This window comes from Gambusia affinis, linkage group LG19 (assembly GCF_019740435.1).
Source record: "Gambusia affinis linkage group LG19, SWU_Gaff_1.0, whole genome shotgun sequence".
Taxonomy (NCBI): domain Eukaryota; kingdom Metazoa; phylum Chordata; class Actinopteri; order Cyprinodontiformes; family Poeciliidae; genus Gambusia; species Gambusia affinis.
Genome location: NC_057886.1, coordinates 2,037,234 through 2,054,445, shown reverse-complemented (window position 1 = coordinate 2,054,445; position 17,212 = coordinate 2,037,234). Strand labels below are relative to the sequence as shown.

The window sequence follows — 17,212 nt, the reverse complement described above, 5'->3', positions numbered from 1 at the left end:
CCACTTCAACTTGTCAAATAAAATATGGTGTATCCTTGGCAACATGCAGATTCTTCTTGCAGACTTTGGTACATTTAATTTGACTTCTTAAAATAGTACTTTGCTGAATGGAAACATGTTATTTAAACTTGTACTACTATTAGGGCGGTTGTTCGGCTGTATCAAAATCTGCGTATTTTGCAAAACTGGAATGGAAACGCCTGTTTCGAGTCATGTGATCAATTACTGTGGTACAAAAGATGGAGAAGGCGACAGGAAGTGGTCAGAGGACGATGGCGCCGCATGCTTTTTAATGTTTTTAATATACAAACTTATTCACCTGTGATTTTAATTGAGTTTCTTATTTAATGGGAACACAGCAATTGAAAAATTGTTTTTTGACACTAATGGAATTTCGACAAAGTTTTGCTCCCGTTTGCAATGGAAACGCAGCTGATCAAAGCTTGACTAGTGAAGATCCATGTTGGATTTTTTGTTGTGGGACTTTTCCTCTATACCAGCAGTGGATGTTGTAAAAGTCCTAACAGCTATAGATTTTGTTTCTACTAATCCTTAAGTGTGCAACCCTTTTAATACAGGAAATAAATTTAAAGAAGATGCCCGAGATCTCTAGTTAACAGTACAGAGAACAACAATGCAGCATTCTGGGTGCCCAGCTCTAGTCCTGGAGCTTTTAGATGTTTCCCTTCCCAACACACCTGAATCATATGTGTGTTCATTTCATTCAGGGCAAATGAGAACGTTTTCAGCGTGAGCTCGGCTTCTCCTACCTGAAGCACCATGGTCGGGTTAGCCAGAGACAGCTTCTCTACTATCTTGCTGTAACAGTCTTGCATCATGGCTTGGTCTTGACTGGAACAGGTGGCCATCTCCTCCGCTGCTCCTCCTTCATCAGCGCTCTGCAGCTCCTCCTCCTCATCGTCCTCCTCCCCGCCCAGGTCCTCTCCCTGCATGCTGCCCAGGAAGGCTGGCAGAGACGGCGGCATCTTGCTCCCTGTTCATAAAGCAATGAGGAGAGCCACACAAGTTTTACTTAAAGCTGCAGAGAATGACTGGTTTAGAAAAGGATTATTCTGAAGATTAATCGGATAAAAAAGTACGAAAAAAAAATTGGCACTTTCTGCAGACCTTTCAATCCCCTGAGATTTCTTATATAATATTAGTGATATATTAAAATATCCAAATAAATAATTCAATTCAGTTTATAATAAGACAAACATTTCATTACCTAAAAGGACAGCTTTCAGTGAAAGTTGGATTGTTTGAAGCAAAGGAAGCATCTGCAGCTAAAAATCCTGAGAAAAGTTCAACTCTGTCTGCTGGACTGACGTCAACACAGTGTAGGACCGGGGATTGTTTTTTTTTTTGTTTTTTTTTAATTAATAGATTACTGACTGGATAGCAAAAAGTGCTTAATAGATTATTATTTTTTTTGGTAATATTATTTTACTTTAATTTTTAAAGGATAAGATTTGCTTCAGAACATATGCAGTCGGTAGACGTGTCCCTCCAAGCTGGATAAAGGTGAAGCGTACCTGCGCTCTGAGCCTCTCCTCCCAGAGACAGTGATCCTACAATGGCCGGGTAGAGGATCAGGTGAGGCGAGTCCTGGGCCACCCGACACAGCAGGCTGCATATGCTCTGTCGGATGTAAGCCTCTGGATGGTTGAGACGTGAGAACAGTTGTGGGATGATGCCTGAGGGAGAGACGAGTCAGGATGGGTCAGAAGAGAGCTCCAGAATGTTGTTCTCGTAACGTCGACAGAAAACACAAGTGAACGTGTTTGGAACGTACGCCTCCAGGGCGAGGTGGGGGTGGAGGCCAAGCCCAGCTCCAGCCCCTCCCTCAGTTCACCGGCGTGCTTCACCAAAAGCCGAAGGAGACGCAGCGTTGCCATGACGATGACGTCATCGTTGCTCTGTTTGCCGCCGTGGCAGGACAGCAGGAGCTTCGGGTCGTCTTCATCAACGAGCACCTGTGAAAACCAAAAACCAGCAGGCACTGAGAGAAACCTGAACAGAACCGGAACCTGCGCGGCGCTGCGGGCCGGGGCCTGCCCTCCTCACCTGTCCCGCATTCAGCTTCAGGAAGGTGAAATAAGCGTGGCAGGAGACGCGATACAGTCCAAAGATCCGGTCCACAACCCGCCTCCAGACCCGGATCAGCCCATCCGTCACATTCTGGCCGGCGTCTCCGAGCCAGGGGCAGGAGCCGGTCAGCTGGCGCCAGATCACATCCACCATGTCGTCCTCATCGTCCTCCTGCTGCAGGGCCATGTCCTCATCCTGCCGCACAGAACAGCGTTAGGCCTGGGACCGTTCAGCCAATTTACCACAATTAATTAATTATCTAGTAAATTAGTAATCAATTAATCGCTAACCGGAGCATCCAAACTCAAAATAAAAATGGGTTCTTTGCTGGAAAAAAGCACGCTGTAGCCAAAACTGAACAAAAATATATACATTTTGCATTTAAGATTTGAACTCCTAAAGTAGTTCAAATTCTGGAAAAAAAAAAAATCTATTGATCACCTTTTGCTAAATGGCACATTAATCCCAGTGTATTAGTCGTGTCTCTTCTTTTAAACCCTGCTCTACCTGTATGCCTGTCGGTCGACACATGGCCTGTCCCAGAATGCTGAAGATGGTTTCTTTATCTTCTTCGCTGGTGTTTGCAGGCAGCAGCTCCTCTATGTCCTTCTTCTCTCCTGGAAGGAGAGGCAGACCCTCCCCTTGGCTGAAGAGAAAACAGATTTACTTTACTTGATGATGTTGATGACATTTGGCAAAATGTCTGGTTCTTTTATTATTTGATGTTTTTATGATGTAAAGCACTTTGAACTGCCTTGTTGCTGAAATGTGCTACACAAATAGAATTGACTAAAGCAATTATTTTATTTACAAAAAAGTGTTAATATTATTAATTTTACTCCAGAAATGTTTACAGCATATTCCTCCCATTCTTTTCAGGACACTAAAAACAGGTAAACTGTTGAGAGATCTGACACACACGCACACGCACACACACACACACACACACTTCTATTGTTCTGGACTTTGTATTGTCTTCTGTTCATTTTTAATTCTTTCATACATCCTGACCCTGATTCTAAACCTAGCCATTACATGCCTAACATTAACCCTGGCATAAATTCAATTTACAGCTTTATCATAAACCTGGTCAACGTGCAGGAGGATTCACTAACCTGGCGTTATCCACCACCTTCCTGCCCCAGCGGTAGGCCCAGCTGGCCAGAGCCGCCCAGGACTTGGCCATTTCTGGAGCCAGGCTGGTGGACAGCTGGTAGAGCTGGCCCAGAACAAAGTCTGGTTCTCCCACTCCCACGTTCACTGGAGAGATTCAAGAAACGGAATAGAGACCACTAAAACCAGCATGAAGCCAGACATCATGAACTTTCTTGACATTTCTTTTTTTTTACACATAAACAGAAAGAAACTACAATATTAGAATGGGATATTGACACTCATTGTGTATTAAGTCATCCAGCTTTACCTGATGTTACTGGTGTGATGTGAGGAATGCTCTGATCTTCCAGAGGAAGCTCCAGCAGCTCGGCTATATTTCGGCTCAGAGGTGACATGTTGCCCAAAGCAGACGAGTTCACGGCTCCTGACTTCTTTACGACCTAAAACAAATCGCTCCGTCAGAAACACATTACATTTAAAGGGGCAGTATTTTGCTTTCACCAGGCACATAGTGCCATTTTATAGCACAATCAAGTAACTATGTTACCTTCCATTGTTAAAAAAATGCTATAGATCAAATATGACTTCCTAAGTGAACTCCTGAAAATTGGACCTCTATCTCTTTAACCCTTTAACAACGTTTTACCAGCGTTGCACTAAGAAGTTGTTGCTCAGCAGTTATGCATTAGGAACAGTTCCAGTCGTTAACTGCTGTTGGCTAGTCTGAGTGGAGGCGTTACAGGGGAGGGCTGTTCTGAGAGGAGAAAACTCGCAGACTTTGAAAATGCAGCTCTGAGGAGGAGCTACGCCTTGAAGGCGGGGTTAGGTCCACCTAGGTGTTTTTGGAACCTGAATGGTTGTTATGGAGATTAAAGAATTTCTCAAACATAAATGTAAGGATCAGATATGGTTTTAATGAGGGAATAACATTATGTGATGTAAAGCTCAAAAAAAGTTGATTTTACATAGTACTGCCCCTTTAATACAGCGCAATTAATTGCCTTTAATTAGCAATTAAAGGCAATTAATAGAACATTGTGAATGTAAATACAACAGTTGTAATGTTTTGTATTTATATAACAATGTAAAAAAAAACAAGCTACCAACATCTGTGATGCTCAAACCATAATCATGATTCCTGCCTGTTTAAGCTGGGGTGTCATGTCCTTCCAGTCAGCTAGCAACCATTTGCAGAGAGTCAGCAGAGAGCGGCAGGCTGCACCCTCATTCTTCCCCAACTGGCAGTAGGACAGAGCTGCCCCACTCAGCATCTCCATGGCAGCCACCGACTGGCCTGCAGACAACAGAGACGTTCTTAAAGGAAACTGAACGGAGAGTAACGGCATCTGCAAATCTCAGCTCTGGTTTGTCCACCCAGAAACTGTGAGGCCAAGCTTTCTGTGTACACAGTATGGAGATTTAAAGCCCATGTTCTTTACTTAGTCACATTTTTCTATGACAGTGTTCAGTCTGTCTACAGAAAGTAAACATGTGTTTTGAAAAAGTGCCATGTAACATCTATGTGTTTGTCAATCTGTCACTCTTATGGTAATGTCTCTCACTGGTCAGACACAAAAAAGGTCAATGCACGTAATATCAGTTGTCATTACGTTCTTACAAGGCTTTAAAGGGCCTCTATAAACAAAAATAAATAAATAATGAATAGAAAAGTAGTAATTTAGAGAAACCACTTGTTTGAATTAATATGATCAGTTGAAAGCATCTCCTTCTTATAACAAAATTAAATAAGCCAGTTTTGTCTGTCATCACCAATAGGACTTGTTAACTTAGTGTTTGGTTGTCTAAATATTTGATATTTGCAAATTTTGTGAAGAATATTAAACAGTCTGCCCAATCATCTTAATGTTTTCTGTATTTCCTTCTTGTCTGACAAATCAGTGCAACTCATATAAATGTTGACCCCCTACTAATTTAACTTCCTGCTTGCATGCCTTGTAATATATGTATTTTTTGTCCAGTTTTGGCTTTATTACTGCAGTGAGTGTGCTCTTCTTTCAGGAAATGGCCTTTTTTGAGTATGCATACTCCAGTTAACGATTAATTCATTTCTAAATTAGTTGCCGATTAATCCGATTCATCGTTTCATTCCTGATTTCATGTAGACCTGAAAGGAACAAACTCACTGGAGATGGAAATGAAGAGAGGGAACAGTGGAGGAAAGCCTGTTCCATACCTGCAGTTCGCAGCACTTTGGCCTTTTCTATCTGAACCTCTGGTCCCCATTTCTCCCCCACAGTGCCGTCCAAAGAGAGCCGCTTAAACCCCTGACACAGATCCTCATCCTGCTTCTCTTCCTGCGTCCCGTAACTGCACTGGCCAAGGAGACGAGACGCTAGAGCTATGTTGCCTTTCTTCCGGGCAAACTTGACAGCAGTTAGACAAAGCTCCAAAAGATGGCCGTCTATTGAGGACGAGTAACCTAGACAACATGGAAGGTGGCAAAACAAGACATTCAGGATGATTTCAAGATATTTCCCTGATAAATATAGTAATTCTGTTTCATTTATTATTACCCTTCTGGAGTTTTTGGAGCAGTTGTCTTTGGAAGGTAGAATATCTTAGTGCTTGGAGGAAAAGCTGCACATCTTGTTGTTTACAAGAGTTTAACGACTCACTGCTAATAGGAATCACACAGTCCTGCAAATGAAACCAAGAGTGAGTACAAAAGTCGTTTTAGTAAACGAAGGTGTGTTTATCAAGTTGCAGCTCATTGTGGGTGTTGCTGGTGCTCACGTCTTGGCCTGTGAGGGTGTTCTCCAGGGCAGTGGTGCAGTGCAGCTGGAGGGTGGACAAGGTGGGCAGGGCGTCCGACAGAGTGAGGGTGGACAGGCGGAGGGGGCCGAGGCAGATCCTCCCTGTCTGCTTCAAACATCGCACCAACGTACTGCAACAGAACATCAAACAGGGTCATAACGTCACACATTTCAATCATTTCAACATTTGAGCTGCCTAAACACTAGTGCTGTCAATCAATTATAAAATTTAATCAGATTAATCACACTCTGGCGCTCTGATTAATCACTCTGCCTAACCTTGTAAGCTTGAAGTATAAATAAACTGCCCATACATCCCATATCAATAACCACCACCGTGTTAACATTTAAAAAAAAAATGTTTATTGTCTCAAACCAAACATGTCTGCAGATTCACGCAGGCAAACGATGCAAAACAAGAAGGCGGAAAAAAGACCAACTTTTGTTGCTTTCTGCAGTCACAGAAAACTTTCACCTGTTCCTGTACATCACTCATTGGATGGAGTTCATAACGCTGCTATGAACCGGGAACCCTCAGCGGGGCAGAGGCTTTTAATTCAAAACAGGTAGTTCCATTAATGTGCATTATGTAATATTCACATGTTCAAATTTTCTGATCAATCGCATGTATTAATGTTGACGATTACTAAATTAGTTGGCAATTCTTTCAGTAATCGACTCATGACGATCAGTGTTGGGTAGTAACGCTACGTAATTTAATTAAAAAGAGTAACTGTGTTACAGTTACATTGAGAAAATATGTAATCCAGTTACAGTTACTTCAAAATATTAAGAATTACAAATTTAGTTACATTTTTAAAAATATAAACAAAACCTTTAAATATGTAATGATATTTTTATTGCTTTTGCCTTTTATCGCCTGCTTCCGCTACGGCTCCTTGTCTCTATCATAGCCGCAATGCCACTCTGATGTTCCATCCTGTGCTGGCGGAGCCTCCTGGAGGAACAGCAAGCGAGCGGACGGTTCCATTTCAGCTCAAGCAGCGCATCAAAAATGACAGCCTTCCAGCACTAGAAATTAAAGGAGCATTTTATTTATGTAACCCAGGCTCTCCATCTTCAGACCTGCAGCTGGTGGAAGACACCCTATGGGCTCTGCGTTGTGTTTCTTTTCGTGAAAGTGGGGTGTGTTCGGTGCAAAACAAGACGCAATCTGCAGCCAACTGGTACACTGAACAAACAGAAAAAAGATCGGCATACCAACGCAATGTATATTTTACACCGGGCTAGCGGAGCTGCTGCTTACCTTACAGGCAGTAAACACACTGTAAGGAATACAGCAACTCGCGCGCAAAAATGCCCTGCACTACGGTGTCCCCGACAGGACAAACATCTCGGAATTGTGGTAATACCAGCAATTACAGAAAACAATAGTACCCTCTTCTGTAACATTTATGCACTGCTTTACATTTACATCTGTGAAAATGGCTCAAATTTAACCGTGCAGTGCAATAAATGTTTGCCAGCTATCAAGAACTTGTCCACGTCGAAGCAATCTATGTCAAACCTGAGGAAACATTTAGAGGTAATTGCAGCTCACTGATAGATGTATTGTTTTACAAATATTTGACTGTTTGGTGTTGATGCATGACAAACGTTGGAATCTATTCTTTCCCATGAGACATTGTATGCAATGTGCTAGTGTTATGGTTTTCATGAACATAAAGTAAACTAGAAAATTCTTGAAGAAATTTAACTGGGGCCTGCCAAAGTGTGCCTGTCGGTTTGGACCCAGGGTTCTGATGCTAAAAATTAGCATCAATGCTAAGCTTAGCTGAATAGTAGTCATTAGCTTGTGGAAAGTCACAAGTATGTTAAATAAGCTGGACGTGCACCATTCAGTCTGTTAAAATGAGTCTATAAGCTGAAATTAGCCAAAATGCTAATGTAAGCCTAAATACTTTCAGCAGCATGTGGGGTATCATTGGAATGTTCTCTATAATTTACTTACTCCATTCAGTATACTAAACATGGCTATTAAGTCAGAAAAATAGGTAATAGCTTATTTAAGCTAAAAGGCTAATGCTAATAAACTGCCTTGCTGTGCAAGGCAGTTCCCTAACCTGAGAGAAACAGATAATGGAGAATCATATTATTGCACTGCCTGTGGCGGTGCACTAACCTGCAGTGCACTAAGAACAATAAAATGTTGAACATGGGTCAATACTCATTAAAACCTTAAAGTAATCAAAAAGTAATCAAAAGTAATTAGTTACATTACTTTTTAAAAGTAATCAAAAAAGTTACACTACAATTACATTTTAAACAAGGTAACTTGTAACTGTAACGGATTACATTTTTAAGTAACAGAGCTCTTTGGATTCCTCTTAATCAGTCTGTAGCTTCTCCTAGTTTAAATCACCGGCCCTAGTTTAAATCACCGGCCCTAGTTTAAATCACCGGCCCTAGTTTAAATCACCGGCCCTAGTTTAAATCACCGGCCCTAGTTTAAATCACCAGCCCTAGTTTAAATCACCAGCCCTAGTTTAAATCACCAGCCCTAGTTTAAATCACCGGCCCTAGTTTAAATCACCGGCCCTAGTTTAAATCACCAGCCCTAGTTTAAATCACCAGCCCTAGTTTAAATCACCAGCCCTAGTTTAAATCACCGGCCCTAGTGATTTTAAAAGCCCTCCTGAGAGGGATCGTCTCAGTGGTCCTTGAGAGGGCAGACGTGCCTGATTACACCATTATTAACACATTACTTGAAAATGGTCTCAAAACAACATTTTGCTGGACAATATTTTGTCCAGTTATTGTGACAGGTCTATGCCTCTGTGGACTGTATCGTTCCTAATAAAATGCTCAGCTTTGTTTCAGAAGAGAGGTGGGGTTGCTCACTCTGGACTGGACGTGTTCCTCTGCTCCTGCTGCTGATTGGCTTTCGCCATGGCACCGACAGCACTGCGCAGCAGCTGCACCTCGATGGCTCTCTGCAGCTCAGTGGGATCTGGACTCATGGAGGGCAGAAGCCTCTTCAAATCTGAGCACATGTATGCATCACATCACCTCATTAGAAAATTCTTTCACTGTCAACGTAAACAGTTCAAAGTTCAGTCGCTCTCTACACTTACCCAGCTTGTCCTTGTTGCTGCCAAGAGAGCTGTAGTCCTCTCCGGGCAGCAGCTCCAGCTGTGCCCGGCACTCGGCCAGGTCTCCCTCCTCGAAGCGGGTCAGGGCCTGGATGTAGTTGAAATCTGTCCTCAGGTTGATGCTGACCGGGTTGGGAGAGTTCTGCTTGAGGGCTCCGGCTGTGGCCTGCCACTCTCTGACCGAGGCCCAGTCACACAGTGACACGTAGCACTGGCAGGCCTTGTTGGCTAGAAAGTTGACCACTTCAGGTGAACACTCACTGGCCTTCAGCAGCACCGTCTTCCTGTTGTCACCTGTTCAGAGGGACAGCAACAGTTCCACACGGAGAGGGATTCTTACTTTCCTAATTGCATTGACTGAACAAATGAAAGTTGTGTTGTTTTTCCATGTTTGAAATTGTTGGTGTGTTTAAGTCTGCTGTACTTTGTACTGGTGCAAATCAAATACATCTGTATACATTTATGTCAGTTTCAGAATAGAAACATTTTAAGTCGATTCAGCACTGATTTTTGGTATCGTATTGGCCGATACTAAACCTCAGGCATCGGTATCAGAAGTTAACAACTTGACTTGTGCATCTATAATAAAATCTGGGATTGTTTTTTTTTTGCCATACATAAAGTATGGCGACTTACCATTGCTGGTGTGTTTGGGGCTAGACGTGCTGCTGGACAGCTTGAGCAGACAACTGTCAGAGCTTTTGATGCTGCAGTCCATCCCAGTCACAGCAGAGAGTTGATCCTGGTATTCTAAAGCTGCTTTCTCAAACCTAAACAAACACACATTTAATAATGGGCCACGAGGGAATAAAAGGGAATGCGACACTTGAGCAAAATATCTGAGGTGCGAGGTTAAGTGCTCACCGTCCCTCGGCCTGCTGGGCAACCGATGACAGCCAGCCCAGGTTCTTCCCACAGGTCAGCAGGCTCCAGGCCGCCAGGCCCTGGATGGCCTCAGGGCAGCGCAGCTCACACAGAGCCTCCACCAGCAGCGCAAGGGGAATTTCCAGCTCTGGAGCCTATTGAGCACACAGTACACTCATCTAACCAGGAAACCATAACCTAACAAAACCCGGTCACTGTAGTGAAAAGATAGGAGTGGGTGGAAACATGAAAGGTTCAGAGTACTGACCTGGGTACCGCTGTTCTTAAACTCTGTGAGCAAGTCGAAGCCGTGGCGGACCGTCACTGCAGGCTGGCCGGACAGAAGGCCGACTCTCATCAAGGCCAGGCGGATTCTCGTCAGCCAGTCCTGGCAGGTCTGACGGTTTGTGTAGAAGAAAGTCTTAATGGCCTGAAAGAGACAAGGACGACACAACACTTCATTAAAATCACAGCTAGGGATTTGTGGTGTTCCTACACGCGACAGTCTGCTGGACTCAGTCCGATTCTTTCTGTCTGCATCGAGTTAAACCAACCAAACCCTTTGAGCAACCTGTTCCCCTCCACCTGTGGGGGGGCTGAAATAACCACTGAAGGAAACAACACAAAAACCTGTGAAGAAGACACTGAATGCAACTTCCGTCTTCACCAAATGTAAACAGACATTTCTGTTTTTTCCATGAGTCGTTCTTCCTTTAGCGTTAGACTAGCGTTTGGCGCGGTTCCAGTGCATTTGTGAATTCATTCTGGGTAAATAAAACCAAAACAGAGTTCACTTCTACTGAATCTAGACCAATGTTTTTAGGTGGACCAGTTTTTGCTTTTTCCGTCTGCATCACATTCACACCTAAACAAACTGGACTTTCTAAGCAAACGGACTGGTGTTGGACTAAAGCGGACTGAGCAGAGCTGGTGAGAATACATCCTTAAATCGTTTCATCTAACAACTTATAATGAAATAATTCAAGCAACAGTGATGTCAGGGATCATTTCTGCCACTTCTACACACCTTTGGTGGAGCCGTAAGAGCGTTAGCACAGCCTTCGTAGGCGTTGTACATGAGCTTCTCCAGGTTCTCCAGGTACTGCAGCAGCAGCGTAAGGCGCAGTTGGTTTGAGTGGTGGCCGTCTCCGTCACTTCCAGGACCGGCCCAGGCTCCGAGGTCCTGCTCCGGGTTCAGACTGTGTGCGGCCAGGCTTCGGATCATCCCTGAAATGCAACCGCAAAAAACAGAAACTCACCAGCTTACAGTGGAAACTCAAACTTTATTTGAAGGGGCGGTATTATGCGTTTTCCAGCCACATGATGCCCTTTTATAGAACAATCAAGTAGCTACATTACCTTCAATTGTTACCAAAATGCTTTAAATGCTTCAAATATGACTTAAAATAAAGTTGATTTTGTAATGTAAAGCTTTGAAATTGGGTCCTCCATTGTTTTCAGGGTCCTCATTTACCCTCGATGGTCTGGAAGGTGTCCTGAGCTCGGCCCAGAGGCGTGCGGAGCTTCGACAACACGGTGAACTGCGCCGCCTCCCAGACGGCCCACTGCCACAGCACCACCTCGGTTTTCAGCAGCGCCCGTGGCACCATGTCCGACCGGCTGCTGTCCACGCTCCCGCGGCGCTCCCGCTTGTCCAGCCGTTGGCAGCTGTAGTACAGCCGCTCCAACCACGGCTCCTTGCTGCAGAGAAAGAAACAGGCGAGCTGAAATGTGGCTCACACTCAACATCAAGCTTGTTACGAAGGGAGATTTAGGAAATAACATTGTTAAAAAATGTTCAATATGTTTTGTCACTCATTTCAGAAAGTGAAACTCATTAAATGAATTTATTCTACATCCACTGAGATTTTTCAAGCCTTCATTTTATGTGATTCTGATGATTATGGCTTTAAGAGTACAAAAATCCAACATTTAGTGTCTGATTAATTTTTTTACTGTGTCACTTAAATGTTGGAATCTCATTGCATTTCACCCAATAAGCTAATTAACTCCAAACCAAGGCCGCAACTAACAAATTTGTTGATATCAACGGCTCAGACATCCTATTATAGTTGCTAAAAATACATTTTAAAAATGGCCCAATGGAGGAAGAGGTGTGTCTACAGTAACCAACAGAATTAGAAGCTTTTTTGTCCCGGGCCATCAGACTGTATAATAGTGCAATCAGACCAAATGCGATTTGAGTGTCTGGTTTACATGCAAAATCTATGTGGATGAGCATCCAGGGCGGTTTGAGAACTCTAAGGCCGCGTGTTTGACGTGTTAAGAGTGTTCAAAAGAATATTTAGAGAGCTGAAATGTGGCAGTGAGCCGTACCCTCCACGATGAAGGACTCCATACAAGATGAAGCTGATGAGGTCGCTGAAGTCCTGGGGGTGGAAAGTGCTGCTTGGTGCCCGGCTCATGTGGTGGCGAATAGCCAGAGAAATCTCTCTGATCTCAGAGTGGCTGTGGTTGCTGCAAACAAAACAAAAACCCATCTGACTCATGTCACCTCACATCAACAGATTCAGCTCAAACGAACATGAGGAGGTCCTACCTCAGAGCCACGTCCAGGGGAATGGTTCGGAGAAGTTTGGCAAAGGCCTGGCGTACTCTTACTGCCGAGTGCACCAGCTGGACTCTGCACACATCCATGCACCTGGCAGACCACCACATAACGCCAAACACACAGAACAGAGACTGGCCATGAGAGGCTGCGCTAATGTCTGCAGCACAAAGCTAAATCCAGGCGTCCAGGCCTGCAGAGTGAGGCTCACCTCTGCAGTAGCTCAGTAGACAGGCATGGAGAGAGGACCTGTAAGCTATGGCATGTTTGAAGGCAGATACTGTGATCTTCATGTAGAGCTGAGAAGAAAATAGAACAGATAAAAACATGAAAAACATGAGTCAAACGTGTGTCTAGGGACAGCATTAAAAGAGGAAGCGAGGATGTCTGGCCTCACAATTATCCAGCAGGCCTCTGCAGAACCTGCTGAACGACGGCAGGGAGAAGAGCGGGCAGTAGGTGTCTGACTTCACCATGAGCAGAGACACTTCCTGGGCCCAGGTCAGCAGGAGCTTCCTGCAGCAACAAACAGACAGCGCATGGGAATCTACTCTGCTTTAACAATCATTTCTCATCACTACTGGGCCTATTAACATACACTGTCTATCAGAAAATAAGAAAGACTAAAAATTAATAATTACTTGCAAAACAGATTCATTTATTACTGTTACAATAAATTCAAGAAACGAAGGGAAGAAGTTTATTCTATAACTGAGCAATAAATAGATGTCTTTGTTACATACCGGTACATATATACATACATACATACACCCTTCAGAATAGTTTTCTATGCGTTTAATAAAATTTAATAGTTTTATTAAATTCAAAACTTTTAATTGATGCCAAGGGGACTTTAAATATTAAATTCTGCTGGTATTTGTTTCACAAATACAGATTGCAACATCTGAACCCATTACTTGATTTTTTTTTTTTTTTTTTTGTAAATCATCTCCTTCACATCCCCCAGAGTGTATGCTTCTCATACCTGGCATCTGGGTAAAGGTGCTCCTTTGACAGCAGGTTGCCAAGGAGACTGAGCAGTGTGCCGAAGTGTTTCTTTGTGGCTGTGGTCACCGTGCTGATGACGGCTCCATCAAACAGGGAGGGAGACGATGACGACAAGCTGGATGAGATAAAATGATCGTGTCTGCAAAGGAAAAACAAGAGGCGATTACAGGAAACAGGAAATCTGGAATTACATTTTCAAACAATAGAGTAACGGTATTGTCTTCCAGCTGTTTGTAATGAACAGTCCTGAATAATTACTGCTTACAAATGTTCATCTTCTGATACATTTTAGAATTTTTTTGAAAAAGAAATCCAGTTTATGTGAGTACAGGTTGCTTCATATGTTAGATGTACACTGTTGCTATATCGACAGGTTGACACCGCCCCCTGCTGTTGGCCCAAGGAACAACCGATGACTTTAACATCACCTACCACTTGATGAAGACAGAAGCTGCCATCGAAACATGTCACGTTTTGTTTCTACGGACAAAACAAAACTAAGACTAATAAAAAGAACCTAAAGACTAGGCCCAGGAGGTTTACCTCAAAGGTTGTTCTAAACAGTTCTGACTAAGGAGGGCTGAATACAAATGACTGGCAATGTTTTCACCTGCTTTATATTTGTGAAAATCTTTGAACACCACGCATGTTCCCTTCTGCTTTGCGTTGATCTATGTCTGAAGGTATTGTGATAACAATAAGCATGACAATAAGAACCATTTATTCCATTTTTAGGTAACTGTGTGTCTGTTACTGTATGGTACAGCAATCATAGTGCTACAAACAAAAATACTGCTCTTGAAATACTCTTATTTAGGACAAAAAGTCACATAAAGTAGTGTGATTTATATCACTAAACTTCACAGGCTGGATTTAATCATATTTATTGACACTTATTGAATAAACAGCAGAGGAAATATTAAAAATAACAATTCTGACTGAACGGACAGTTTTATTATTTTTTAAACATCAGGAATTGAAATTTATTCTGACAACAGTAAATCAAAATTCTTATGACGAGAAATGATAAACAATACGATAAAGGCCCATCCCCAGCTCAACATAGTTTGGCTTTAAGACGATCCTAACCCTAAACCTTGAATTCAGCGATAGCTAACTACTTATTAATATTTTAGCTTTTTGTTAAGTTTTATCAATACAGTCTGGCACAACCAGCCCTCGTGATCATTCATGATCTCGATATGGCTCAAAGCATGAGTTTATTTTGGGCTGTCTGGGCTCAATAATTGGACACTTTGGTTTGACAATATTAGCTTGATCCAAAAAACAAATTATGCAGTAAAATTCAACATTTTTATGTCAAATTCCATAATTTTCTACAAGGGATTGATGCACAGTTTGTTGCGGATCAAGTCCGGACTTAACCAATTGAATTCGAGCCTGGGATGGTGTGTCTTTACCTGGTGCAGTGAGAGTACAGGGAGTAGAGCACAGCGTACTGGATGGCAGGGTAGAACACAGCCAGCTCAGAGTGAACCACAGTCAGGTTTTGACTCAGCAGAGTAAAGACTGTTGGACTCAATGCCCACATCTAGAGAGAAACGCAGACAGAACAGCCATCAGCTTCAGTTCATGCCACCATAAACATCTGCAATAATTCATAGAGCAAACATCTGCCCCTTACACTCTAAAAACACCAAATCTTACCAAGTATTTTTGGTCTAGTTTCTATTGCAAATGTCTTAGTTTAGTCTTATTTCAAATGTTTAACTTAGAAGTTATGCTGCAGAAAAGATATAGGAGCTTGCTATAAGTCAATAAGTCCTTAAGATTGATTTAAAAAATAAAGCAGTAGTTCCATTGGTAGATTATTTCACTTATGACTTTGGAAAAATGCTGTATTATAAGTGAAATAATCTGCCAATTGAACTAGTACTTTTTCATCAATATTAAAAAATTATTGACCTAAAGCTAGCTCCTATATCTTGCTGAAAAGTTACTTGTAAGTTACTTTTTGTCTTGAGCAATCGTCATGGATGTAACAGCGTACCCCTATGAGGGAATTCTTGGTGTTTCCAATAGTGGTGAGGGTACTGAGGTTGAAGATTAGGGTGAACTGAGCTTTGTCCACAGGCATGCTGAGGGAGGTGAAAGCAGGGTGCTGGATGGCTGAGCATGTGCTGCCCGGCGCCGTGTTCCCGTCAGGGGGAACCAGGCTTTCCATCAGGCTACACAGAGCACACGCCATCTCACCCAGCACCAGCTTATAGGCTGCCTCCAGGGTGGGGATGTTCTTGAGGCTCAGCAGAGCCTGGTAGACACTGTGAACAGCAGCCATCACCTGTGGAAGACACACACACACACAAACACTGAACCACTTCTTTCACTTCTGATACCGTCATCTGAGGTTTAGTATCAGCCGACATCGATCGGATACAGAAAAAGAGCTGAATTAACATTTGCATTTTTAAACAGACATAAATGTACTGAATTACAATTTGCTAACTCTGCAACAGTGCAGCACACCGAAACACACCAATGGCTTCAGAATCTTGGTCAAACATGCAAAACAACTTTAATTTGTTCAGTCAGTGCAATTAGGAGCAGAACAGCCAATGTAATATAAATAATCTGAAACTGACAAAACCAATAAACTGCAACAAACCTCCTTTCAAATGGTGCAGAAATTACAACTAGGAATTCTAAATATAATGTAAAATGAATAATAAAGCATGACATCACGCAGAGCATAGAATCAGTTTGCATAGATCTGCCCTTATGAATTGTCACCGATACCCAATCTATAAATTTTCTCACTATCTAGAGTTTGTCTAGACATTTCCTTCCCTGTAGCACCAACCCAACTGAACATCCTCAGTTGCACCGTGTGAGAAGATTCAGCACCTAACTGGTGGAGAGAAAGCAAGGGTCCATGGAAAGTGTTACAAAGTCTTCTCTCACATGGGTTCGAGATTAAATCCTTGGTCATTTATGGCTAACATATTAACCAGGCCAGGCACATTGACTGATGAACACCTTGTTATTAGAGAATTCACAAGGTTATTACAATGGACTCTTTTTATGTCTGACCAGCCCTGAAATGACGCAGAAAGAAGCTTTAAAATGAATCAGGACCAATTTTCCCAACAGACAATTGTCAACAAAGATGGAGGAATACTAGGAAATCCAACAGTGTTTTTTTAAGAGATGAGGGACGGGAGAAAGGTTGATTATCACAAATGACCTGTTCAACCACTTGCACACTTTGCTCAGTCTAACAATGTAAACATGCTTTTCTGTTGTATGCAATGGGTCATAGATTAATATTTAGCCTAGTTATCACCTAGAAGCTCATAAGAAAATCAAATCAATGCACAGCAGAAGCTACCTTTGAGTGTATATTCAAGTAGATCACAGTTGTTTGAACGAGGCAGTGTTATAATTGTTTTCTTTTTTTTGTATTCTTTTTTCCCATTTTTTTTCTATTAGTCATATCACGGTCTAGACCAGGGGTCGGCAACCCAAAATGTTGAAATAGCCATACTGGACCAAAAAAAAAACAACCAAAAACAAATCTGTCTGGAGCCGCAAAAAATTAAAAGCCTTACATAAGGCTTATAATAAAGGCAAAACAGGCTTTAAGGGATTTTTTTTATTAGCCTATTATCAAAATGACTAAGCATTCACAATTAAATGTCACCACGTGACTCTGTTGT

At 42.4% G+C, this 17,212-nt stretch overlaps 1 protein-coding gene across 3 annotated transcripts in view; it reads right to left on the bottom strand.

Moving 5' to 3' along the window:
- Positions 1–17,212, bottom strand: part of smg1 (SMG1 nonsense mediated mRNA decay associated PI3K related kinase) — a 49,040-nt gene that overhangs the window by 21,550 nt on the left and 10,278 nt on the right. For all 3 annotated transcript variants that reach the window (XM_044099122.1, XM_044099123.1, XM_044099124.1), the window contains 25 exons: positions 15,547–15,837; positions 14,957–15,087; positions 13,513–13,674; positions 12,925–13,043; positions 12,739–12,826; positions 12,519–12,620; positions 12,296–12,436; positions 11,433–11,659; positions 10,986–11,185; positions 10,227–10,388; positions 9,959–10,113; positions 9,731–9,864; positions 9,077–9,388; positions 8,844–8,985; positions 5,962–6,112; positions 5,742–5,865; positions 5,402–5,647; positions 4,350–4,501; positions 3,515–3,647; positions 3,207–3,351; positions 2,599–2,737; positions 2,068–2,286; positions 1,796–1,976; positions 1,536–1,697; positions 771–994 (listed from right to left, as the gene is read on the bottom strand). In XM_044099122.1, coding sequence (XP_043955057.1) covers positions 771–994; positions 1,536–1,697; positions 1,796–1,976; positions 2,068–2,286; positions 2,599–2,737; positions 3,207–3,351; positions 3,515–3,647; positions 4,350–4,501; positions 5,402–5,647; positions 5,742–5,865; positions 5,962–6,112; positions 8,844–8,985; positions 9,077–9,388; positions 9,731–9,864; positions 9,959–10,113; positions 10,227–10,388; positions 10,986–11,185; positions 11,433–11,659; positions 12,296–12,436; positions 12,519–12,620; positions 12,739–12,826; positions 12,925–13,043; positions 13,513–13,674; positions 14,957–15,087; positions 15,547–15,837 — 4,242 coding nt within the window. The remainder of the gene's footprint in view (positions 1–770; positions 995–1,535; positions 1,698–1,795; positions 1,977–2,067; positions 2,287–2,598; positions 2,738–3,206; positions 3,352–3,514; positions 3,648–4,349; positions 4,502–5,401; positions 5,648–5,741; positions 5,866–5,961; positions 6,113–8,843; positions 8,986–9,076; positions 9,389–9,730; positions 9,865–9,958; positions 10,114–10,226; positions 10,389–10,985; positions 11,186–11,432; positions 11,660–12,295; positions 12,437–12,518; positions 12,621–12,738; positions 12,827–12,924; positions 13,044–13,512; positions 13,675–14,956; positions 15,088–15,546; positions 15,838–17,212) is intronic.